The sequence below is a fragment of the Eriocheir sinensis genome, chromosome 8, assembly GCF_024679095.1.
Source record: "Eriocheir sinensis breed Jianghai 21 chromosome 8, ASM2467909v1, whole genome shotgun sequence".
NCBI classification, from domain to species: domain Eukaryota; kingdom Metazoa; phylum Arthropoda; class Malacostraca; order Decapoda; family Varunidae; genus Eriocheir; species Eriocheir sinensis.
The window spans coordinates 16,374,623-16,401,340 of record NC_066516.1 but is presented as its reverse complement, the minus strand read 5'-3'; the positions used below and the strand labels follow the sequence as shown (position 1 = coordinate 16,401,340).

The following is a 26,718-nucleotide window of genomic DNA, read 5'->3' as shown; positions in this document are numbered from 1 at the left end:
ATATATATATGCTTCAAAATAATTGTATTACCGACAAAGTAATTCGGGCAATGCTCCTCGCAAAAGCATATTTTAGTCTCGTCAAAAAAGTTAAATGGCTCCAGAATAAGGATTTTACACGGAAATCTTATGAGCCGATAGGAACTTCTATACAAAGTGAACGCGAGTGAAGCAGGGAACAAATTATGGGCATGGCAGTGAGCGAGTATACCGTAGCAAACACGACCGCGGCGACGCGGCCCGAGTGGAAACGACGGCGATGGTAAGTGGACGAGGAAAACGAAAGGAACAGAGGACCCATCACGGAACGACGGTATGGTGAGTGGCTGACCTTGAACGTTCTCTCTCTCTCTCTCTCTCTCTCTCTCTCTCTCTCTGTACCACTACCCGTATATATTTTTTTTACCAACAGTCAATGAAATCTCTCCTATGACGAAAATGCTTCTTGCACCAAATGTAGAAGTTTCAAATTTTCATTCATATCTTTATAATTCTTGTAAAACGAATAAGTGAAGAATAAAGATGGAGGTGTTAGGGGAAGTGATTCACTCTGGTTACCAAACACAGGTGTCTCACAGACGTCACAGCCACCACCACCTTCATGCTTTGCTTTAATTAAGTCCTCCGAGTACCTGATACATTTTACACACTGAATAACACTATATGGACACACAAAAAATAAATGAATTAATAGTTCAATAAAAAACATACGAAACCCCAAACAAAAATTCAATACATCAAAACAAAAATACAGGATCCCTCCCTCGAAGCGGTCTTAATGAGAGGAGTCCTTTGAATAAAGCAATCAGTCTGCTGTCAACACAATAAAATAATAATGATACTTTGACTGCCTGATAACACAACACAGTTCAGTCACAGTCAACAGGTCGCCCTACTAATTAGACGAGGCCGCATGCAGGTATATACTAAGACCAATATGAACTCGTGTGTGTGTGTGTGTGTGTGTGTGTGTGTGTGTGTGTGTGTGTGTGTGTGTGTGTGTGTGTGTGTGTGTGTGTGTGTGTATGTGTTTACCTTGTGTCTCCTAGTGGTGGTGGTGGTGTTGCGGGGGGATGCCAGGTAAACCGATCTCCGGTAAGCTTTCTCCCACGTCTTGTTGGAGTAGTACAGAGGCTTGCTGCTCCCCCGGAAGGTCTTTTGTGTGACTTTGGTGTTGCTTTCTTCGCTGGTGCTCCTGCTGCTGACACCGCTGCTACTCGTTGTGGGATGATCAGATGATTTGCCATTACTTTCTCTCGCGGGTCCCTTGCTGGTGAGGGTACCGTTGTCTTGCTGATTTTGTTGTTCTTGTTGCCGTTGGGGCTGAGGCTGGTGAATGCTGTCGCAGTGATACAAAGCTCTCTTCGCCTTACGGAATGTCTCCTGCGTGATCCTAGATTCATTCCTCGCCCGACTGTTGCTTCTCGAGCGGGCCGCGGAATGCCTGGTCTTCCTAAAGGATTCCTCGTTGACTTTTGTGGTCCTCCTCTGCAGGATACTACACGGCTGGCTGGGTAATGTCCTTGACTTCCTGCACGATTCTGCGCTGACCTTGAAGTCCGTCTGATCCTGCACTTCTGTTTTCTCCGCTTTGTGTTTCGTTTTCTTGAAGGGCTCATGGGATGCTGAGGCGCTGGTGGTGGGTTCTCGGGTGCTGTTCGAGTAGCCCAATGCCCGCCTGGCTTTCCTGAAGGTTTTGCGCGTAATCAACATCATTGGCATTGCAATGACTCCGCGCTTCTTAACTTGAGGTGTCGCATTGTCCACTTACATTCTTGGTCGTCTTCGTCGGTGTTGTGTGAATGGCTGGAATTCTTAACTGTTTATGTTCACTCGTTTTTTTTTTTTTTTTTGTTACTTTTTGTTCCTGTATCACTATTTCCTGTTAGCGTTGAACTTTTGTGTTACTTTCTTATTGCTGCGCCACTTTTTCTCTTCGTGTCGAGTTTGTATTCCTGACCTCGCTTGTTGTCAACTTAAGTGTTCGTTATAGTTTGTAAGTCACACACTATTATGGTGGTTATGTTTTCTTACACGTCACTGATAGCGCTTGTTACTGAAGTTACTTTTTGCTGTATTTTCCCTCACTTCAACATGGAAATCAATACTTCGTTAACTTTATATCTAAGTAACTTCACACGAGTAAGAAATATCAGAAACTAGGTAATTCGGTCATCGCACACCTGCGCTCCAGCACCACCACATGTGTCCCTCGAACCAACCCTTAAAAGAGAACGGAATTCAAGTTCACTTCCCTACACTCGTTCTCGGCACAAAGCGGCTTTCCGTGTTTGAGATAATTGAATGCAATGCGTCACGGCCACATCCAAACCACCACAATCACCATCAATGGCACCAGCGTCATAATCATCCTCACCACCCCCACCCCCGCCACTGCAAGTACAACGCTTACTCCTGACGCTGTAATGACGGACATCCGTGAGATGGCATCATGACATCATGTATGCATGGCGGAACAACGGAGCACACACACACACACACACACACACACACACACACACACACACACACACACACAAGCAGCACACGGCATAACACAGCACAGTGCCACGTGTCGAGGTGGATGTGACAGGCCCTTGACAACACAACAACACTCAAGGCGGTACAGGTAAATGCCAATAAACACTTCGCACTGGTAGACCGTGATTGAGCACACCAGGATTAAAGAGACGACTGAAGCCAACTACTGATGGTGGCACACAGGTGAGTGCTAGCCTCCCCCTCCCCCCAAACACCCTCAGACCCCCCACCCCATCATTCCCCCTTTGCCTCCCTCTATTACTATCCCCTCCCCTCCCGTCCCTCCCTCCCTCCATTACATTCCCCCCTCCCGTCCTTCCCTCCATCCCCCTCTCTCGCCATATGTGTGTGAGACCATTACACTAATCAGGTGACGCAATGCTGTTCCTCCCACTCACAGCCACATTCTTTCACCCCTTCACCCCTCCACCCTCTCTCCCACCCTCGCCGCCCCATACATGCCTATACATGACAATCCTTTATGTGTTTAGCATGTTTCCAAGTCTTCCAATTACGACATACTCTTATGGCCCACGTTTTCACAAATTATTTAAAGTTAGAAATATGGAAGTAGAACCCCAACTGCTTATAAGGTGTTCTCACTACCTGTGCATTTTGAGTTTTCTAAGACTGCAATGGAGTTATCTTCGTCCACTTTATAATCATCATACGCCATGGCTTTTTTTTTTTTTTTTTACTTAATTTTCGTCGTTTATCAATGGCCATTTTCTTCTCTCTTTAGTAACGAGCGCATCACTGTAACCCTATCAAATGCTTAGTCCTTCATCTTCCTCCTCCATCTTTATCCCCCGAAACCGCCAGTCCAATTTTTTTACGTCAATCACCCCCACCACTACCTCCGCTAATTACTCATCCACCTTCCAACACATCACCACCCGCCCACGCAAATCACCCAATTGATCCCTTCCACCAAAATTCTCCCATTTACGCTCATGCTAACTTCTCTATTCTCCCCCTTCATCGTTGCTCTTATAACCACATCCCCCCAATCCCCCCTCGAATAATCACCCAACTCCCCCATTCCCCAACCCTCATTCCCCTACAAACAGCCATTCTAGACAATCAACTCTTCTTCAATCACCACTACTATAAGATGCTCCAGCCCTTATATCCACACCCCACACACACACACACACCCACACTATTAACCTCTTTTCTTTCGCCCATGCATGCAAGCCCGCCCACCTGAATTATCAACCTCATTACACACACACACACACACACATATGCTCGCGCTCCACAAGTGTTCCCGCGCCACCACTTGAGGAGAAAAGGTGACGAGCGCTCTGCCACTATTGCCAGAACGGTGGCGCTGAGACTGGTTACTGTGCTGGTGATGGTGTCGACTGTGGCGCCTCAAGTGTGACTGATAGAGACTAAAGACATAAAGACAATGGTGGAGAAAACAGCAAGAAAGAAAATGTGAAAGGAAAAGGGGAAGGAGGGGGAGGGGGGGTGGCGAGGAGGTGTAAAGAGGTGGAAGCGAAGTGAGTGATGAGCTAAGGGAAGAACGTTGTCAGTCAGCGCTTTTGGTAACCGTGTGTCCCTTGCTAACGACGTGTGTTCATCAGGGAAGTATCGCCTCAGTCAGCAACGCAAGACTACGCAGCATAATCCTCTTCTCCAAGGTGTGTGTGTGTGTGTGTGTGTGTGTGTGTGTGTGTGTGTGTGTGTGTGTGTGTGTGTGTGAGAGAGAGAGAGAGACTGGCTTTCTTTTAATTTTTTACTGGAGATTATAATTATTGCTGGGACGTTATGCCATCAAATATAAAGAGACAATAGATAATAGGGAGGCATAGGGCGGCTCTGAAACTACACCTTGAAGCAAACAAACAATAAGTACAGAGGCGAGGTTATTGGCACCCACTCAAAAGAACAAAAAAGAAAGCCCAAAATAGTGATGCCCCGCCACACGGACGCCACACGAACAGGAATATTATCGCTCTGTACTTCCGGAGAATAAAAAGAGAGAAAAAAGAAGAAAAAAAACGAAAAACGAAATCATGACTCGTAGGCCTATGTAATTTTCTCGTGACTGATAAGAGCGTTGTGAGGAATATTAACATCAACACATCTTTGAAATACTTCCTTTCCTCCTCTCTCCAACTTCCTTCCAAATGTATTTCTTCTTTCTTCATGTTCGCATAGCCTCACTTCTCTCTCTCTCTCTCTCTCTCTCTCTCTCTCTCTCTCTCTCTCTCTCTCTCTCAGAGAGAGAGAGAGAATAATAGCAAGAAACAGAGCACATGAGAGGGAGGGAGGGAGGGAGGGAGAGGTAGAGGGAGAGGAGGCAGGGCGAGAAAATCACACACTGCAGTAACCTAGCTTTGAAACATCGCCTCTCGCCTCTCACACACTTCCCCCTTCGAACCCAATCCAATCCGAGCTAACCTAACACCTCCCCGACCCCCCCAAACACAAAAAAGGACACACGCAGCGAGAGAGAAAGAGAGAGACCCCATCCTTGCTTTCATCAAGGAGGACAAGCGCTACACTGCTCCTGCTCCTGCTTGCCCGCTGACTGCCTAGCCGGGGCCACATCCAAAATTTGTCGCAGGAGGGGGCCAGGACTGATAAACAAGCGACCTGCAGGGAGAGGTAAAGGGAGAGAGGGGGAGAGTGAGAGAGATAGGGGAGACTGGTGGAGACGTGGGAGGGGAAGGGAGTGGGTAGAGGGAGAAACACAAGGAGGGGAGGGGAAGAGAGGGGAGAGGGAGACACATACAGAAGAAGGGGTGGCATAGGGAGGCTGTTGTATCTAAAGGAGAGAGAGAGAGAGAGAGAGAGAGAGAGAGAGAGAGAGAGAGAGAGAGAGAGAGAGAGAGAGAGAGAGAGAGAGATGGGGGGGGAAGGTAAGGGAGGGGAGAGAGGGAGAAACACAAAAGGAGGGGAGGGTAAGTAGGCAGGGTTCACAAGGGGACACATTCACATTTGAGGTTAAGCAGGAGGGCATGAGGGGAAGGCAGAGCACGGCCAGGTAAGGGGAAGCGAAAAATGGTACGTGGCTCAACAGGTATGATACGAGTCCGGGAACTGAGAGAGAGAGAGAGAGAGGGGGGGGGGGGAAGGGAGAGGAAGAGTGGCGGCGCGTGGAGGCAACAAGCAGGACTAACTGATCAAGGGAGGGGATGTGGGGAAGAGGAAATAGGGGGGAGGGAGCGAGAGGCTAGGGCAAGAAACAGTGAACTCAGTGAAGGGAGAGAGGGAGGGAGGGAGGAAGACGAAAATATAAAAAAATATAAGAAAACATGACAAAATTTAGAGGGTTGGCATAAGGAAGGATAGACAGAATAAGAGGATAAGAGTAAGTGAGGAAAAACAATACTAATAGAGTACATCAAAATGAAGGTTGAGAAACAGGAGGTAAATACGGGTAAAAAAAAAAAAAAATAGGGAAACGCAAGTGAATACAAAGAAGAGAATAAGGAGGAGGAGGAAGAAGGGATAGACGGAAACTCATTAATATGTAAAACAGAATGAGGGCAAAGAGACACGAATTAAAGGTAAAGATGAAAAATAGAACAATGAATAGCGAAGTTAATCAAAAGAGGTAATAGAACAGACACTCATCCTCGATAGCAATTAATGAGACAAGTGACTGATGCTGCGATGAAGGCCGTGTGTGTGCGTGTGTGTGTGTGTGTGTGTGTGTGTGTGTGTGTGTGTGTGTGTGTGTGTAAGAGAGAGAGAGAGAGAGAGAGAGAGAGAGAGAGAGAGAGAGAGAGAGAGAGAGAGAGAGAGTATAGGATGACCATGGCACACTATCACTACTCACTCGCATAATCTCTATAAAACAACAATGCCGGACGGACACACTCAGAAATGGAAGTAGTGAAATAGTATATTTACGTAACCCAGAAGCAGATATATGAACCGATTACGTCAATATCAACGACACTCTCCCTATAAAGTGACCCCTTAAATCTACGCAGAAAATAGTTAAATAGATAAATAAATAAATAAATAAATAAGCGAGCTAACGAATCGGTAAACAAAACCATTCAACTACTTCCAGACACGAAAAAGGAAAACAAAAACTAGAATGAAGAACTCAACGTAGAGATCGTCAGTTTCAAGCAAAAATAATTAAGTAGGTAAACAAATAATTAAGCGAGCGAACGAATCTATAAATTAAATGAGACAACAACTATATATACGACAGAGAAAATTAACATCAAATAAAAAGCAAAACTCACCGTAGTAATCGTCACTTTCAACGAGGTCGGTCTGGAGTATTTTGGGCTATCAGGCGGCATGTCACCGAACGCAAAACTGAGGATGCTAGGAAGAGTGCGTTGCTGTTCCCTTCCTCCTCCTTCACCACCAGCACTGTTATCTCCTGCTCTTCCTTTTCCTCCCTCACTATCACCTCCACCACCACCACTACCACCACATCCTCCTGCTGCTGCTCCTCCTACTGCTCCTTCTTCCCGGCACAGGTCATCCTCGTCGGTAGGCTGTGGCGTGACTGTGTCCTCTTCGTCACTAACCATTATGGCGCGAAAGTTGTGTGTTTGCGTAGCCTCGGCGGGGTTAGAAACTACAATATTTAACTTCCCTTCACTCTACACGAACACAATGAGAGGTGAGTGTGTGTGTGTGTGTGTGTGTGTGTGTGTGTGTGTGTGTGTGTGTGTGTGTGTGTGTGTGTGTGTGTGTGTGTGTGAGTGTGTGTGTTTTGAGGCTCACTTCCCCAAGGTCGTTTCTGTGAGTGTTTTCAGGTGTTGTTGGAAGCTGGAGGTGAGAGGTGTCGTAGTTTTTTTTCTTCTTTTTTTTAGCGTTTAATTAGTTTCCATCATCAAAGTAAAAATTGAGTCGTGTTGTCGCATTTTTTGGAATAATTTTGCTCTATTACTTTAACGGCAGCACATTTATCACTCATATTTGTTTTAAGTCACTGCTAGATGTTTCTTTTCACACAAAGTATTAGTTCTTAAAAATGACCTCCTCATGTCATGAAGTATATTCTATGCATCATTTTCATATAACTGATCGGACACTTGAATTTTCCCGTACACAAAAGACATTTACATAGCAGTCACTCTTTGATTATGTCTAAAACATTTTATCACAGTCCTCAGAACCCTTCGTCACCGCATTTACAGATCAGTGAATGGAAAATATATTCTTACTTTCACATGAACACATAATGCAGTCTGTCAAAAAAAAAAAAAAAAAAAAAAAAATCGACTTCCCTTACAGGCTCTCATAATACCCTTAGGTCACAGCATGCACAGTTTACTGATTGGCTACTGAATATTTATATTTTCTATACACGAGCATTCAAACTTCATAACTATGCGAATATCTGAATATCAACTCTTAAACCGCTTTGTCACATCACTTAAAAGATCGCTGAAAGTCTCTTGGCTGCTTCCTCCAAATAAACAATCGCTCACACAGCAGAATGTAAATCTTTAAGACGCGGGAATCCCAGTGCATTTATATCCCACAGAACGGATGCTGAATTATCTCCCTCGCGCATGTATACGGAGAAGGATCCCGCGGGTACACATGGACGCACACACGAATGTACACAGAGTACTACACACGAAACCGTTTAGCGCGCCACCACAGCACCCCAGTGGCAGTAGGAACCCCCGCTGAGTGCAGTGCAGACTAAACGCATAGACACGCAGAAGGGGGAGTAAAGAAGAGGAGGGAGAGGCAGGAGGAGGAGGAGGAAGAGGAGGAGGAGGAGGAGGAGGAGGAGGAGGAGGAGGAGGAGGAGTAATCTGGCAGCGCCTCTACCCACCACCAGCAAAGTCAGTCACGATCCAAGACAAATCAGCAGCTGACTCATGATCGTGTGTGTGTGTGTGTGTGTGTGTGTGTGTGTGGCAACGCCGCCCTCATGACACAGCGCCGTGGGTCACTCTTATCCTCCTCCTCCTCTTCCTATTAGCACACTGACGTCCCTCTAACAAAATCACAGACACAGGTGCGCCAAGCCATTAAGAAATAAAAATGTAAACAGATGCAGACCGTTGTTTTGCCCGTTTTTTGAAATATCTATCTGTTGAGTAATGATCAAAAACTATCTGGATGTATGTTATCTGTCTATCGATCTGCCAATCCCTATCTATCTATCTATCTATCTGCGCCTCAAACATTTTAACGTATTCTAACCCTCTGTCTTATTAAAAGGAAATTATTTATAGAGGATACACGTTGTTTACGAAGTCCAACATAAAAAGAGCGAAATTCGTAAAACCACGATTTCGTCACGCTCGTCTCTCCTAACGTCCTTTTTAGTGGTCATGTGTGTCAAGGCGATGATGCCACGAGACAACGAGGATGCTGCGCGGCGCTAAAGTTAAGTCCCGCTACATAAGGCACACACACACACACACACACACACACACACACACACACACACACTATTATTGTTGTTATAAGACTTGCTGTAACTTGACCTATAAACACCAAAAGCAACTGGCTGAGTAATAACATCAACAACAACAATCACAATAATAATAATAATAATAATAATAATAATGAGAGAGAGAGAGAGAGAGAGAGAGAGAGAGAGAGAGAGAGAGAGAGAGAGAGAGAGAGAGAGAGAGAGAGAGAGAGAGAGAGAGAGAGAGAGAGAGAGAGAGAGAGAGAGAAATATTAACCCCCACCCCCCTGCTTCCTACGTCCTTCACCTTACCCCACCTGCCCATCATCACCACTCCCCTCTTCCTACAGCCATTACTGTCTCCCCCCTTACCTAACCCCCACGCCCCATCTCATCCATGTACTCACCCGGTCACTCCTGGAGCTTCTGTTACTCTTGGAGGAGCCGCGGGAGGAGGCGTTGGGCAGCTGGGACTCGGAGGCTAACTTGTTGAACTTTTGCGTCTGCTCCCTGACCGACACTGAAACCTTTCGCTCCTCGCCGTTGCCTGCCACGCTGCCGTCCTCGCTGCTCCCGTCGCCCGCCGCCACCTGTATAGGAAGGAGATGGGGTGGGTTAGATGTAGAATGTATTGGGGGTACGTAAATAATGTGCTTGGCTTCAGTAAAATGCCCAAACACCGTAAAAAAAACTAACTGTGGAGGATTAACTATCGTGAAAAATCATGCACATTGTAGTACGTTCGATTAAAAAAAATATTACAAAATGCGTGGTGAATCATATATATACTTCGATTTCCAATATACACAAACATTTGCAACAAAGCTTGAGTAAAATTGGAGAAAAGAAGCATTAATAAGACGGTATCTCAACAAAAATAGATCTGGTGAACAAAACTCACACGAGGTAGGTACGCATAGCATTCTGAAACTCCAAATATGTACACATTCACACTAAACCTCTTGACTTAAGTGCCTATACGTACGAACAGTAAAGTATAGGTGAGAATCTGAAGCTTATCAACAACCACCATTGCCACCAGCACACCCACCTTGCCACTATAACAACAACACCTGTCCGTGCCACCACACGCCTACAAGCCACACAGACTGACCGTGAAAGACGTGACGCAGCATACTGACAAGAGATCGAGTGAAACCAAGAGAGAGAAAGGAAAAAAATAAACATAAGTATATTCAGCTGGTTGTCGGACATACTTTACAGGACCTCTCTAAAGATGGACCTAGCAATGCCTTTCCTTGATAGACACCATGACCTCCCATCCCCCACACATGACGCAGATAATGATCCTATGTGCTTTATTTTTACGCTCTTCCTTATCCCCCTATATTTCTCTCTTCCTAGCCGGTATGAGAAATGACGTCCCTTCCTTTAAACCCTGCTGTTCTTCATTACTCTTCCCTTTCTCTAAGTCCACCCCTCAATTTCCTCATCTTCGTTCTTTTTCTCACTTCAAACCCGCCCTTTCCTCACATCCACCCCTCCATTTCCACACTTCAACCCCTCCCTTCCTTACCTCTACCCTACACTTCCTTAGCTCCATTCATATTTTTCAGGCCCTTTTCTTCCCCTTGCACCTCCCTTTCATCGCATACACCTCTCCTTGCCTCATCTTCACCCCACCATTTCTTTAGCTCCATACCCTTTTCCACATCCCTATCCCTCCTTCCTTCCTCACTTCCACCCCTTTTTTCCTCACCTCCACACTTATTCATCACTTCCACTCCTCTTATTCCTCGCATCCACCCTTACTTCTATAACCTGCATCCCACCCTTCCCTCACCGCTACTCCACCCTTCATCACTTCCATCCTACCATTTCCTTTCTTCCACCCTACCTTCCCTCACCTGCCCACCCTTCCTCACCTCCATGTGTTTGTGGTGGAGAGCTACCACGAGTCTTGACACCATGGTGCTTCAGGGGAGTGGAGGAGAAACACTGTCAGTCACTATTCCGACACTCACAACGCACACCAACACCACCACTGTTATCATCACCACCTGAGCCCTCCAACACTCCATACCGCCACCACCGACACGTACCCTCTCATTCCTAGATCCTCCACCTACCTAGCCCGTCACCCACGCCTATTGAATCCACCTCACTCATCCCACTAATCTGTAAAGGATATGTTAGGTGGGATGCGATGCCATTGTAGTTACTCGCTCATCCGTCGTCTCCTCCTCTTCTTCTTCCTTCTTCTCCTCCTCCTCTTCCTCATGGTGACCACATGTCCAATGAAAACATATTACGGGACAAAATTAAACGCCAGCACCTCCCTCGCGTACGTCATAAGTTAGCTCACGCGTCTAAAACAGAGTATGACTTAAGAGGCGTGTGACGGTACCTCCTCGCCCCTCATGTGTGTTCTCTCTCTCTCTCTCTCTCTCTCTCTCTCTCTCTCTCTCTCTCTCTCTCTCTCTCGGTCATGGCGCTCCGTGAGATCAGAGAGAGGAAGGTTCTTATCCACTGCCTGATGGTTCATACGATTCACTGTGTGTGTGTGTGTGTGTGTGTGTGTGTGTGTGTGTGTGTGTGTGTGTGTGTGCGCGCGAGTGGGGTGGGCTTCCCAGTTATCTATTAAGTCGAGGGGTGTAAATTTCACCTACATTCTTACTAGTTCCTTCCACTCACAGCTTTGATGATGACAGTGCGACTTATTTATAGTTAAAAAAATGAAGATAAACTTTCTACGCATAATTTATGAATGTTCGTATAGCCAACCGTCTTCATCCTTATCTAGTTTAAACACTTTGAGCAAACTGAGAAAAAAAAAAAAGCACATTTTTTACAGATTTTAACGTCTTGGGCATAAGGTAAAAAAAAGTAAAGCCTCACTTTCCACTATGTGTAAGACTTTAAAAACAAAACTCACTCGCATTTTTCCTCGTCGAATTTCCATTTCAAATCATTAACAGACAATATAAATAAAATACACCGAGAGTTAAGATCAGTCTGAACTCCTAAATTGCCTGTATAAATAACCAAAAATATTCCGTGAACCTACTAACTTTGTTCAAGCGTTCAAGCGAATACCAACACGCTTATGATAACGTCTAGGAAACAAATGGACAGACACAGCAAACCCGTATATATACACCCACGCCTTTCCGCTGCTTTCAGTGACATGACAACAATTCACCATTTATAATAACAACCTGCGTAAACCTGCATTGAGCTAGTCATTGTACTTTGTCGCCCCCATCAAAGCCAGTAAGTCAGTCAATTCTAAATGTCCGTTAAATATATTACCAGTAAACTAACAATCCTTGCCTCCCCATCAAACCCAAAGTCAGAAAACCATTGATTCCTGCCTCCTTTACCTTCTCATCAATATTTAACCTATAGTCAGAAGGTCACAAATTCTTGCCTCTCTATCAAATCTACTGTCAGAAAGCCATTTATTCTTGCCTCTCTATTAAATCCTAGTCATCAATTCTTGCCCCATATCAATCCTACAGTGAGAAAGCCACTGATTCTTGCCTTCCCATCTAACCCATCGCCATAATGCCCGTGAATCTTACTAAGTCGACGGGCTGAGGGGTGATTCTGATCTCTGCCGACGAGACACACGTCATGATGCAGGAGGGGCACGCGCCGCAGCACCACCAGGCAAGGGTTACTACTGGTGGTGTCGCTGCTGGTGCTTCCCTCACCTCACCTCAACACAGGATGCTCTTATCGCTATTGACTCTCCTTCCCTCCCTCCCTATCTGCTTACCTACCTACCTCCTCCCTACCTCCTCCACTGGCTTTTCCATCCCCTCCCCGTTTCCTTTCTCCGCGGGCTGCATACAAATCAGAACCTTACGGCCCTCTCTTAAAAACTCATATGAATACACGCAATATTCAACACTTAATGGTTGCAATGATCACTCAAAAAAAATCCTCTATTCTTTTCTAAACAAACAAAAAAAGGTTCTCTTTCCGAACATTGTAAATTTGTTCCTTTGACAATACATGAAAGATCGTCACCATCACAACACCTAAAGATAGATTATAAAAGCAACGAACATGCACCCTACCTGCCTCAATGAAGTTACTTAGAAGCAGGTAAAACATGATGATATCATGCCCTTTACCTGCCTCACTCAAGAAATAAAACACGCTGGTAAATATACAGCAACATGCACATTTCTTGCCTTACCTAAGAATAAACACACACGCACGCACACAGGCAGGCATGCACACACACACACACACACACACACACACACACACACACACACACACACACACACACACACACACAGGCAAACTCATGATGACGCTGAACACTCACCATCTTTGCACCTTCCTCTCCATCAGGGGCGGGTCGCATGTTCTCCTTGTTGTCCACCTGTCTGCGGCGCGGCGGCACGGGGGGCGGGGGCTCCTCGGACGACGGGGTGGAGGCCGAGGACATCGTTGTAGCCGACACTGACAGAGAATCACCATCCTCGGAGGTTGAAGACATTTGGTGGAGGGAGAGGGACCGGGGGCGGGAGGCTGAGAGGGGCGTTAAGGGTGGGGCGTTGCCATACCCCCCATACGGTGCACCGGGGGACTGCGGGGCCGACGATCCTCCAAAAGAGTGTCCACTTGAGAGGGAGGACATAGAACTGGCGGATCGGATCGTCTGTGGGGGGGGAGGGATGCCAAGATCAGCTGGCTCATCATAGGGGAATCGCGCCTCGTTGAACCGCGGCTCAGACACCGGGGGGTACCTGGGCACGTCCCCCTGGTACCTCGGGTCACTCCGCCCGTTAAACTGCTGCGGGGAGGGGTCATACCTTCGGGTCATGTCGTCTGGAGCCATGTAACCTTGATGGGTGGGAGTCGCGGGGGGCGGGGGTCTATATGGGGGAGGGGCCCTATACGGGGGTGTGGCTCTCGAGGGTAAGGGGGGCGCTGGGGGTGTGGGAGCGGGTATGGTGGGGGAAAAGGGTGAGCCATGTCGTGGGCTGCCATAGATGTTGTACTGGGGAGGGGTGGCGAAGGCGGGCGTGGTGGGTGACTGTACAGGGCTGACGTAGTTTTCGTCGAGTGGCGTCCCGACTCTGTACTTCCTCTTGAGCACCAGGTACTTCTCGCCGCCCTCGTTACTGATGTTCGCCAGCGTGTTCACATACTGCTTGAACTTGTTTCTGGCAATTTCTGTTGGGAGATATAGAAGAAGTTCCTTGAGACAAAATCCTCACTAAAACCTTATTAAAAAGAAAAAGAAATGAATATATAAAAACATCTCCAAATACACCTTTCTTAAAGAAACCTTGACATTAAACTTTATTATCTAAATTATTCTTTTGAGACGTTTACATGGGCATTTTTATATACAATGCTATTTTAACACTTCCTTATAAGTGTATAAATCGTATGTGTAATTCACCATGGCCTGATCACAAGTTGGACTCGTAATCACCTGTAAGTACCCTCCCGACAAGAGGAAGCTCATTATAGTCACTCTCTGGATCCTGCCAGGACCTCAACACACCACACAACCCATCCGCTTTGCTCAATGGGGGACAGTAACCGCTCCTCTGTCAGTGCAAAAATCCGCCTGAGCAGGGCTCGAAGCCCTCGAACCTCCGCTTGCCAGACCATGGAGCCTGACAGCGCAGCGTTCTACCACTGAGCTACGGGAGCGTGCGTGCGTGTGTGTGCGTGGTGTGTGTGTGCGTGGTGTGTGTGTGTGTGTGTGTGTGTGTGTGTGTGTGTGTAGATAGATTGATAGATAGTTTGACAGGTAGATAGATAGATAAATTGATGTAGCAAGATATAAACTTTTTACACATCTGCTTAGCTTTAAGAAGAAAATGATACACTGCATTAGAAATGTCCTTTTCCTGTCATGATATATAATAGTTTTACCTGGTTCATCAGCAATATATTACCACATATAACAAAGATGTATGATAACCTATTTGCTTATATTACAGACTAGGGATGGAGTACATGTTCACTGGAATGCTGTGATCAATGAAAATGTCTGTGAATAAGACCCAATACTGTGTGGTATGTAAATGCACGTAGCCTCGTCAGCACACTTGCTCTGCTTCTGGTCCAGCACATGATGAACTACACCCATGCAATAAAAGTTAAGTCTATGATAAACTGCACCTCCAATGCATCTGTTTCACTCAGTAAAATACATGATTGTTCTTTAATATCTTCTTATGTTATCGAATTTTACTTTAAATATTACCCCCACAATCCATTTGTAAGCCAATGTGATAATGCTAAGAGCAGTGAGCCTCTAGCAGCCTTATATTTCTAAGAAATGGCGACCAAGTGAGTGGTTTGTCACAAGCCAGGACGAGGCACAACTTGTACTCTGAATAACATTATTGCACCCACTGCTGGCTTAGTACACAATACTTACACATGTAATGCAATGAATAAGTTCTCAGGTCCACTGTCATTTTACTTTTGACATTAATGCAAGCCCCTACTAAATCAATGAATAATCTGAATTAATTGTTCATGCTCTATAAAGACAATATTATTACACAGATTAGCAGCAAAACTGTTAAGACCCATTTTTGGTGAAATCCAAGTTAAAGGTCCAAGATCTACAACAATAAACATGTAAATGACAAAACACCATGACAGATTGGTGGAAAAGACTATCCTGTGAACTGGGTAATGTCATGGCCACAAGGGGAGTACCTCATCCTTGCATAGTTTGGGTGGTGACAGGTGAGAAGAAGACCTAAGGAAAATAAACGATCCAAGAATGTAGGAGCAGAAGCCTTGATTCTACTGAAGAGTGTTAGATCAAAGGTTGAGAGAAAAGGCATAGACAACAGAATAAATGGCAAGGGGCAAGAGTTGAAAGTAGAATATGCAAAAAAGGATGGAGTCATATCAGTCAAACTGGAGATGAATTATTATCTAAAAGAAAGGGGGCCTGATGTATTGTGCTTCATAAAACAAAATTAAACAAGAACATACAAATCTTAGATGTAGAGAAAAATGTAATATATGTAATAGTTCAACATCGGCATCTATATAAATGTTCACTGCTGTTTGGAAAATCACATCCATATACACACTTGCAAAGTGTGAGAACCTTATATCAACATCCAAATATGCATCTACAGATATTTTTTTTGAGACACGTGACACATCTCTAATCTGTAGTTTCTACCAATTCCATTTCCTATTCTTAATCTTACCATTTTTCCACAGAAAGCCAATATCAAGCAAGAAGGTGCCTCTATAAAAAAAAACTAGCCAGTGATATTATGGACTGGGGCCGACCAGCAGGCCACATCAGGGAAGCCTGCCTGCACCACAGGCCGAACGTAAGAAAAAATATCAAGCTCATATCTTCTATTAATCTCACATCTCATGTTCCTTCCAGCCTTCTGACATGCCCTACTATTTATGTTGATCTGGTATTCACATGTCTGTGTTTCACAAGCTATTTCTTTCTTAATCTTGTTTATCATACATGCTTTACAGATGTTCCTTTGCAGCTGTCATTACTCTCAACTTGCATAGTTTTCTGCTCATGACCTTTGATGTCTATCACACTATCTTACTTTTATCAAGCAAGGCTTAAATTTAATTTGAAAGACTAGGTTCCTTAAGGAATGTGCGACATTAAGATACATTACTTCTTCTGCATGAAAATTTATTTACCAGATAGGGCTTCAATCTAATTTGAAAAATAAGATTTATGCACATTCTAAAATGTTAAATGGGAAATTTAGAACATTTTTTGCAGCACTGTCATAAATTATGTCTATTTGAATATAAAAATATTGATTACAACTTTCACCCTAAGGCAACATGTACTTTAAGTCACTACAACTTCTAAGATTTAGGAGCCTAAACCATAAACCTTTCCTATAAGAAGCAGCTTATTATCAAACTAAATAGTTGTGATCATAAAACCTTGTTGATGTTTGAACATATGGCACCTCCTGAGTGGTACTCAGGAGGTGGAGAAGATTTACTGCATATCCATCAAGTCAGATGCTATAAATGCTACTGTATGCAGGATTCAAAGTACTTACACCTAAATGTAATAATGCTGCACATGGCCACTGTGCCCATCTCTACCCTACTGCCTCTTAACACTGTGGTGAGTAGGAACTCCTTACCCCGGAACACAGGAAAAGTACAACATTCAGGTTACCAGTTTACCTTACCCAGGTTTTTCCAAGGTACCTATTTTTCAACCTGCCCAAAAGGGAGGAAGCTGGGTAGGTGGGCTGTGCACAGAATGCCCAGGCTGGAATTTGAACCCAGGCCCACAGATTTGATGCTAGGCATGCTAATCAGTATATCATGGAGGCACATACAAGAGTACAGATTTAATATTGTTTTGATAAGCAAAATTTCACTGCACCTTGGTCTTATTAACCAATAGGGATTTGGTTGGCTTTGAACACATTTACACCTATTCCACTCCACAAACCAGTAGCACCTCTGTATGTTGAGACGCAAAGTCCGTAGCAGCTGCTGTCCCAGCTGGCCAGTGGTGGACCATGACACAGTTTCCACCTATACATAATGTAAGCATTCAATGCATCATTATCAATAGTGATAATCAATGTACAACAGCATGCTATTTGGAAATAGAATGATCTCAGATCATTATGTGGTTTGGTGCTGGCCAGTGGCTGGCTGGCTGTGGCTAGTCAGTCTTAGGACTGGCTCAAACAACCAACCAGGTTAACTGTGATACTGGAATATGGTGCAAGAATACTCCAACATGTGTTTCAAACTAATGTAGAGAATATAGAGGTTTACATTCATTTAATTATACTAATTAAAAGAAAAAGAAAAAAAAAAAGATTTTTTTCAAGTCAACAACCCTGATTTTAACCAAGGTCTTGGATTATTGCAACCCATGCCGGTTATACCACAGTGTACCCTTATCTCTTTTATGATAAAGATAAATAGTACAGTTGAGGATGCATGCAATACAGTCTTGGCATTTAACTCAATCTTGTCACCCTTGGAGTCCATGGAGCCAGTGAATCTTCATCCCAGTACACACAGTGCACTTAAGTCCAAGTTTTTTTTTTCTTTTTTTTTTTTACATCTTCGCCTGTGGCGCTGGTAGGCTTGTTTTTTTTTTGGAGGGGCCTGACGGTATGGCCCAGCCCATTGTGGCGCAGGCCAGTGTTTATTGTGGCGCCGTCTTGCATTGGCTCATGCTGCCCTCCAGGAGCTCATCTTTAATCCTAGAATCTAGAGTCCCAGTTGATAGGTGGTTTTCTGGACAGCATGTGGGTAGTTTTGAGCCACTCAGCGGCGGCTGAAAAATCCCAGCTTGGTGGCACTGGGCGGGGATTGAACTTGCGTCGTCCTGAACGCGGCGCCGTCACGCTGTCGACTCAGCCACTGCAGTTTACCTTCACAAGACTTCCTCAGCCGTCACGTTGTTGACTCAGCCACCGCAATTTACCTTCACAAGACTTCCTCAGCTCACACCAAATAAGGTGGATAAATAGCAGGGTTGGCAGGGCACTGACTACTCTGGCCAGCATTTAAACTTAGCCCCACCGATCAATAGCTAAATCAACTAACAACTACAACCCACATGATCTTCACTTTGAAAGATACTAATTATTTAAAAATTAAAGGGCAGATTACCCACATTCTGTCTAAATCTTCGATCAACCCTATCTTTTTATCAACTTTGGTCAACAGGAGCACTGGAAGGCAGCAAGGCCTAAGCAAGTTCTAATTCACAACAGCCACTTCAAATAAAATTTTCCTGTGCCACAAACAGGCTGAAGCCTTACATCAGACCCCTCAAGAGAGTCCATCAGCACTATAGACAACACACACACACACACACACACACACACACACACATGGAACGGAATTGATGAGGAGACTGTGTGTGCAAAAACAATTCATGAATTTAAAGCCAAACTGGATAATAAGCATTACGGAGACGGGACAGCACGAGCCTAGTACAGCTCTTTTTCTGTATTTCACAACTAGGTAAATACAACTAGGTAAATACACACACACACACACACACACACACACACACACACACACACACACACACACACATAAAGAAAAAAAATTATGAATAGTTTAAAGGCCCTGTGTGATGGTATGTATACAAACCATGATGCTATTTTTTTTAAATACCTTTAGGTGCCCCTGTACACATAGGATTCGTCCTCATAGAGGTCAGTTACTCCATGCTATGGTGTGACAGAGAAGTGCTGCACATAAAGATGTACGGGAAAGAGTTACCTTCTCTCCACCCAAAGCTACAGTATTTACCAGTGTATAGGATGCATGTCTGCATAAACTGATACTGAAATTTGAAAGAAACTTTATTTTTTTTACAATGCTTCATTATAAATTTACTTGAAGTGATTTTAAATTAGTTTTGTGAGAGAAAACATACGTACTGGAATTAAATATCACACAGCTGCCCTATTTACATGTTCTTTGGCATAATCTATGACCCATAGCTTAAGTTTAATTTTGTAGCAATGCTTTTGTTGCTCTTCCACCCTGAGATTTGAATTTGGTTTATAAGCAAAAATGTTAAGGAATATGCTAATGTCACCCTACTCTACCTTCACCAGATCAGCTGTGTGGTTTGTTTAGCTTTACAAAGTGGTTATTTACCAGGCAGTGCATTTCAGGGGTCTTGCAATCACTATTTTAGGGTGATGGGGTTTTGCTAATATAAAAATATTTTAAAACTAACTCCATGACAGCATGATTTTCACTGTTTAGCTCAAGAAACACATAACTACAAATCAATGACTTATTTGCTGAACAGTTTGGCAAATAACTAAATGGCAACAGCTTTATTTACCAAGCACTGATAGGAGTAATTTTAATGCTTAGTGTACTAATGCTACTTGTTCGACACCCTAACTAGGCTTCTCATGCCTTAGGCGCTCGGCCTCTGATCTGTAACGCACACGCATAAGACGCAGAGTAATTTCTTATGGCTGTTTTAAGAAAATGCATTTACTGCTTTAATGTCATGGGTTTAAACTCAGTTGACAGCTTTACAGGCAAAAATGTTAAGGAATACACTAATGTAACCCTACTCCACCTTGACCAAATCAGCCATGTGGTTTGTACATAGGTAAAGTTTGGGGCATACGCTGTAGCAGCGCGTGGCCTCGGTGCTCATCTCCGTGACATTTGCCCTTGAGCATGTGGTGGGAGGGAGCCCATTACCCCAGGACACAGGGCCAGTGTGACATCCAAGTTACCACAGTTTACCTTCCCCAGGTTTCCCCAGGTACCCATTTATCGACCAGCCCGAGAGGGAGGATGAACAGCTGGGTGAGCTGCATGCCGACTGCCCGGGCCAGGATTCAAACCCAGGCCTGTGGAGTAGAAGCCAGGCACACTGACCACTAGACCATGGAGGCGTATTTTGTATATAGAAATTGGTTATTTACCAAGCAGTGTACAATCATGGTCTTAGTCTTGCAATCACTAGTCATATCTGCTGGCAAATATGGTAAATATACCAGTAACAGACAACACACAACAGTAGATATAGCTGGGATACTAATAAGTATAAATTTTATCTGTTGGGATCAGCATCTGAACACGATCTTCAAGAAACTCTATATATGATAAATGTCATCAGATACAACCAAGGCATCTCAATATAGATGGTTTGTTTTAGAGATGCGTGACAATTAGCTATATGACGTAGAAAATTGCCCATATTAATCATTGATCATATTGTACTGTACTGTTAAGATGCAGTTTGTACTCACTGCCTAACTCTGATACTCCAAAATATTACCGTAATTATGTAGCCTCTTACACCATGAAGCACTAAATAATTTAAGCATACTTTTTTTCTGGTCTTCTTGGCATCATTTTCAAATATAAATAAAACAGATACTATATTTAGTGCTAAGACAAGGTAGAGGTGGAAGCAAATTTATTTATTTATTTAACTACCAGCCCGAGAGGGAGGATGAACAACAGGGTTGGCTGGGCACTGACTGCCCAGGCCAAGATTCAAACCAATGCCTGCAGATTCATAATGAGGTGTGTTAACCACTACACAATGGATGCACATGACACTCACAATCAGATGTGCATGGGGGCAGGCAATGATCAAGCTTGGACACACAATTATATATTAGTATTAAGTCACATATAGTCAGGATAGCATACTGACACTGATTTATATTTCAAAATGTACCCCTTATTTTGGTGAGTTCAGCAATTTCAGACAAGAGGACCACTTCACTCCAAGACTTAATCATATTCTCAACTTCCCCTATTCTCTCCCTTACTATATTAATCTAATTAGGTTACAATTATACGGGGACACAACTAATCTCTGAGCTGGGTTACGTTACTTTTCGTTGGGGTACATTAAGGTGTATGAGTTTGTTCATTTCTAATGTGGTCCTTTTATCCAGATTTACAAGTGACTTTAATCCTTTATAAAGTTTGCATGCCAAGGAATGCCGACACACCCATCGCAATACAAAAAATCGCACAGCCACACCCGGCAATTTTAACCAATTATTTATTACAACCGAGACACTCCATCAGTTATCGCCACTTTGTTGGCATAAGGTCAGTGAAAGCTTGCTCAGGACCAGTAATGCTTTAAGCTGATAATGAAGGCTTCACTCAGGCAAACTAACTATCTGCTGGGATCCCCGGAAAAAGTTTTGCAGGGGTACACTTCAAAGCTCAGCCTGTTATAGTGTCTGTATGCCGCAACAGAATACACTCACACTCCAAAACTCCTCCTTACCTATCTGCCCCTCAGGTACTGTGGCAGACACACACCTGGAGAGGATACAGACAGGTGACGACAGGTGCAAAAATCATTTCCGGTGCAGTGCCAACCTTTATTCATGAACTAACGGTACCCATGCCAGCCCTCGCCCAGGCACCATGACTCAGTGGGTACAGGTGTGCCCATACTTTGTTAAAACCTGGCATGTGACATAAGATAGCCCGTCAATAACAAACATCAGCTGATTGCAACAGGTGAACCCGCCCAGGTAAACACGGCCCCCCGGAGCCCAGCAGCCCCAGGCCTCACCTTTGCCCGCCGGGTTGGTGAGGAAGGGCTTGAACTGGTTGACAAGCTGGTGGTTGGTGACCCTCCCGCCGCGGGACACCATGAAATCCTTCACTGACTCCAAAGTAAACTGGTCCATGAGGGAGGCCATCCTGTTGTTTTGGTTTGCAGACACACACAGGTGAGAGCGGCGGCTCGCTGGCCAGCCCCGGCCCCCGCGCCGCCAAATTCAAATCGGCTCAAGCTGGCGACACACTGCACGTTAACTATCGTCAACAGTCTAGTGAAAGAGTAAGATGTTGAGAGTGGAAGATCATTAATGTACAGGAAGAAAAGAGGAGGACCTAGAACAATGCCTTGTGGGACAACTGAAGAAACAGAGACAGTGTCAGATGGAGATTCGTCAAGAACACGTTGAGTCCTGTTAGTAAGAAATGCAGATGCAAATACCGTAGTATTTCAATTTTAATGTCAGTATTTTGTGCGGGACTTTGTCGAAAGCTTTGACAATATCTAAAACGATAGAGTCAATTTGTTTAATTAACTCACTATATCACCCACCTCGTGAAAAAAACTTGTATTATGCTAAAAATAAGTACTAAAAAGAAGCTCTTACTGACACGAAGTTAAAATACACGATCCTACACTAATTTGCTCTAATCTAATGAATAATATTAAGTTTTACATAAAAGATGACATGTTATATCCTTGTGGAGGGCAAAGCTTTCGGAGAAGTGGTGCCACATCCCATCCTTATTACATGCAAATCTGTATTGTTCAAGAAAAAAATAGCACAATATGTCGCCTTTTTGTGAAGAATAAACTAAGTTTTTATATGATAAATGAATGTGTGTATGTGTGTGTGTGTGTGTGTGTGTGTGTGTGTGTGTGTGTGTGTGTGTGAACACATTTTCAGGAAAAGAACGAAGAGAAAAAACAAACTTGGCGCCTAAAAAAAGGAAAAACAGAAGTTAAAAAGCGTACAGAGAGGAACGGAGAAAAATGCTGATTATAACATGGAGGAAAGAGATTGACAAAGGTTGAATATATTTTCATGATGGTAAGGAATAAAAAATAGACTTGGACAGGCCAACTCATGCATAAAACAGATAACAGATGGACAACCAAAGGAAGAGAGTGGAAATTCCGGGAATATAGAAGGCAGGGAGTCAGGTCAGACATAATACCAAGTGAAGAGATGAAATTAGAACATTTGCCGGAGCAGGATGGAGTAACTAACACCACCCAGAGTAAGGTGGAGAAGGTTGGGAAAGGTCTTTGTTCTGTAGTGAACTATAATATTGTAATATCAGCTGTACATGCTGATAATGACTTATATATATATATATATATATATATATATATATATATATGTATATATATATATATATATATATATATATATATATATATATATATATATATATATATATATAAACACACACACACACACACACACACACACACACACACACACACACACACACACACACACACACACACACACATATGAAGGCGTCTCCGTAGTGGAATGGTTAGTATTCCTAACTACGAATCTGCAGGCCTTGGATCGAATCCCGGCCTGGGCAGTCGTCGCACAGGCCACCCAGCTATTGATCCTTCCTCTCGGGATGGTCGATAAAAGGGAACCTGGGGAATCTGGGGAAACCTGGGGATTGTAAACTGGTAACCGGGATGTTGAACTGACCTTGCGTCCCGGGTTAATGGGTCCTCACCCTTCACGGACTCAAAAGCCAATGGTTCGGAAATGAGCACCGCGGCCACGCGCAGCTAGTAGCGTATGTTCCCAACTCTACATATATCTTACAATATTTACATAATATATAAAACCAATAGTGTGTGGTCCATCTTTATTTTGAGCAAATCAATTTGTAATACTTTCCTTTTACTACATTTTAGAGTAAATATTGAAAAAAAAAATGAAAACATTGTTATATGTTTTACAAAGAGAAATATGTAAAAGGACTGTTAGGGTAATTTTTGTGATATAATAAGCTGGAAAACAACAGCAAAGGCAAGGAGACGGATTGGATGTGTTAGAGAAGAGGGGGAGAGGTGAGGAGGAGACAATTAGTGAATGAGGGGGAGGCGAGGGTCGCGGTGGGAAGGACACATTACCGCCTAATGGAAGGGACAGTCAAGGCCGCAGGAGCTGCCTTAATTAATCAGTCACAGGTGAGATACTGCGGAACATCAGCCTCCGCATCGAGGAGTGTTACACGCACACCACAGGTACACACACACACACACACACACACACACACACACACACACACACACACACACACACACACACACACACACAAGCTTAGTGCACAAGCATACTCGAAAAATAAGGCTATTTTTATAGATTAAACATGTCATATTTATACACACTTTTATTTGATCTAAACTGAAATTTTACGTATTAATATGATATAACATATATATAACATGACAACCCAGGGCAAGAAAATAATCATTGACTCGCTCCAAATACACATCTAGGCCGCTCAAGGTACACATCGTATCTACGTAAATACACTCACAGGATGGGGATCCAGTACCAACGAGTTCACGCCGAGGCCAATGGGAGGCAGGGAGAGACGTTCTTTCGATTACTTACGATATATTGTGCCCTTGATGATATAAGAAATAAAGACACTTTTATATATATATATATATATATATATATATATATATATATATATATATATATATATATATATATATATATATACTACCTACAACAAGAATGCTTATAAATGTAATAAAATTATATCAGACTTAATGACAGAATCTTCATGTTCCCAAGTTTTTACGTAGTATCCATGTGTAGAATAAATAAATATTTGATTGCACCAGAAAATTCCATTCCACCTGAAATCACCACGTCGTAGTTGTACATATATTCAATGAGGTGTGTCAATGAGAGAGAGAGAGAGAGAGAGAGAGAGAGAGAGAGAGAGAGAGAGAGAGAGAGAGAGAGAGAGAGAGAGAGAGAGAGAGAGAGAGAGAGAGAGAGAGAGAGAGAGAGAGAGAGAGAGAGAGAGAGAGAGAGAGAGAGAGAGAGAGAGAGAGAGAGAGAGAGAGAGAGAGAGAGAGAGAGAGAGAGAGAGAGAGAGAGAGAGAGAGAGAGAGAGAGAGAGAGAGAGAGAGAGAGAGAGAGAGAGAGAGAGAGAGAGAGAGAGAGAGAGAGAGAGAGAGAGAGAGAGAGAGAGAGAGAGAGAGAGAGAGAGAGAGAGAGAGAGAGAGAGCTGCTCAGAGGTTCACCCGGACTACACTCTCTGGTGACCAGCTCGTGGAGGTGCCTCGATCACACTCCAGGCAGCACCAGCGCACATATACAGCCAGGACCACACGCCTGTGGAACATGTTCACGGCAGCCACTCCCCAAGTGGAGAACATGAGCACGCAGCAGGTAAAGCTGGCTGCTCACAGGTGGCGTGAGGGACACCCAAGTGCGCTAGTGCTATAAACTATAAATATGAAGTGACAAACTGACATTATTCCATATTGTTTTTACATGTTTTTCTTTTCTTTTTCGTATTTTGTATTTGTATGCCTGTATGTTTCAACATTCGACAATTCAATTTGTCCCATACACAGGCTCTTAGAATAATTGTACCTAAAAAGTGTAATTTTGAGCCTCCTTTTTTTTTGTAAAAATTTGTTTAAATAAAAAAGAGAGAGAGAGAGAGAGAGAGAGAGAGAGAGAGAGAGAGAGAGAGAGAGAGAGAGAGAGAGAGAGAGAGAGAGAGAGAGAGAGAGAGAGAGAGAGAGAGAGAGAGAGAGAGAGAGAGAGAGAGAGAGACGGACAAACAGACTGACAGACCAAGGCAGAACAATATTCATTCACGGGGTACTAAAAATTGCTGAATCGTGATTTTTATGGGACTAAACATTCCACTGTGCTTACGTAATGTTTGAATGTTGATAACGTATCCCGTACATCATAAATCCGCTGTGTGCTGTGGCGCCTTGGGATCAAATCGAACTAATATGGGCTAAGGTGAGTCAGCCCAGTTTGAAGGCATTAGAAGGTGACTATCGCTGCTGCCTGGGTTGTCGTTGTCGTCTGAGCCGCCATCACACGTCAGCTGTCACCGAGTGTCCTTGGGATAAACACCTGTTATCGATCAGGCTTACTGTGGCGCCGATTGCTGTTACTTTCCCCGCTGTGCTTGCTGACAGGGGTTGGCTCTCTGGACTGTGTGTCACCTCCTTGTGATGCCTGGCACGAGAAGTGTTTGCATGAATAAGAAAAGAGTGGCTACTGCATTGTCTTGTAAATCTATTCTTTATATATTTTCCGTTATATATATCAAGCCCCCATGGACTGAGTTAAGCATGACAAGATGCAAATAGTTCACGGAAACAAAATCTTATAAAAAAGCTTATAAAAAGCTCATGTGTCTCATTTATCGAAACTAACCAAGAATATTATTTATTGTTGTTAACTTATCTATTTTACAGGTTTGATTTGATGCCTCTAAAAATTTATATCACTGAAAACAAAAGTAAGGCATGTAGTCTCGTTCAGCTGCACGGGGTCACCTGCACTCAAATTTAAAGTTTCACGGAGGAAAATGAAGCCAAGAAGAATCCCAAACAGTTATTGAGTTCGTGTATCACGTCCTTATTTCCCGAACGTGGAGTGTGGCATGTAGAATAGGTGATATCATCTTAGTCATTATGTTAACTGACTTTTATTATTATTATTATTATTATTATTATTATTATTATTATTATTATTATTACCCTCTCTTACTCATGTTTCTCAATTCATCCTACAGTA

At 43.6% G+C, this 26,718-nt stretch overlaps 1 protein-coding gene and 1 long non-coding RNA gene across 3 annotated transcripts in view; one reads left to right on the top strand and one right to left on the bottom strand.

Annotated features, from left to right (window-relative positions):
* The window catches only part of LOC126995604 (uncharacterized), a 101,418-nt gene extending 78,253 nt beyond the window's left edge, over nucleotides 1-23,165 (bottom strand). The window contains exons 1-3 of one of the 2 annotated variants that reach the window (XM_050855302.1): nucleotides 21,942-23,165; nucleotides 13,209-14,062; nucleotides 9,313-9,495 (exon numbers count right to left, since the gene is read on the bottom strand). In XM_050855302.1, the coding sequence (XP_050711259.1) occupies nucleotides 9,313-9,495; nucleotides 13,209-14,062; nucleotides 21,942-22,071 (1,167 nt within the window). In that variant the 5' untranslated portion in view covers nucleotides 22,072-23,165. The remainder of the gene's footprint in view (nucleotides 1-9,312; nucleotides 9,496-13,208; nucleotides 14,063-21,941) is intronic. The other variant, XM_050855303.1, reaches the window with a different exon arrangement.
* Nucleotides 3,780-21,639, top strand: LOC126995605 (uncharacterized). Its single transcript, XR_007750502.1, has 4 exons — nucleotides 3,780-4,190; nucleotides 14,845-15,002; nucleotides 16,097-16,212; nucleotides 20,144-21,639. It is a non-coding gene; the product is annotated as an uncharacterized LOC126995605 (long non-coding RNA).
* Nucleotides 23,166-26,718: the final 3,553 nt, after the last annotated feature.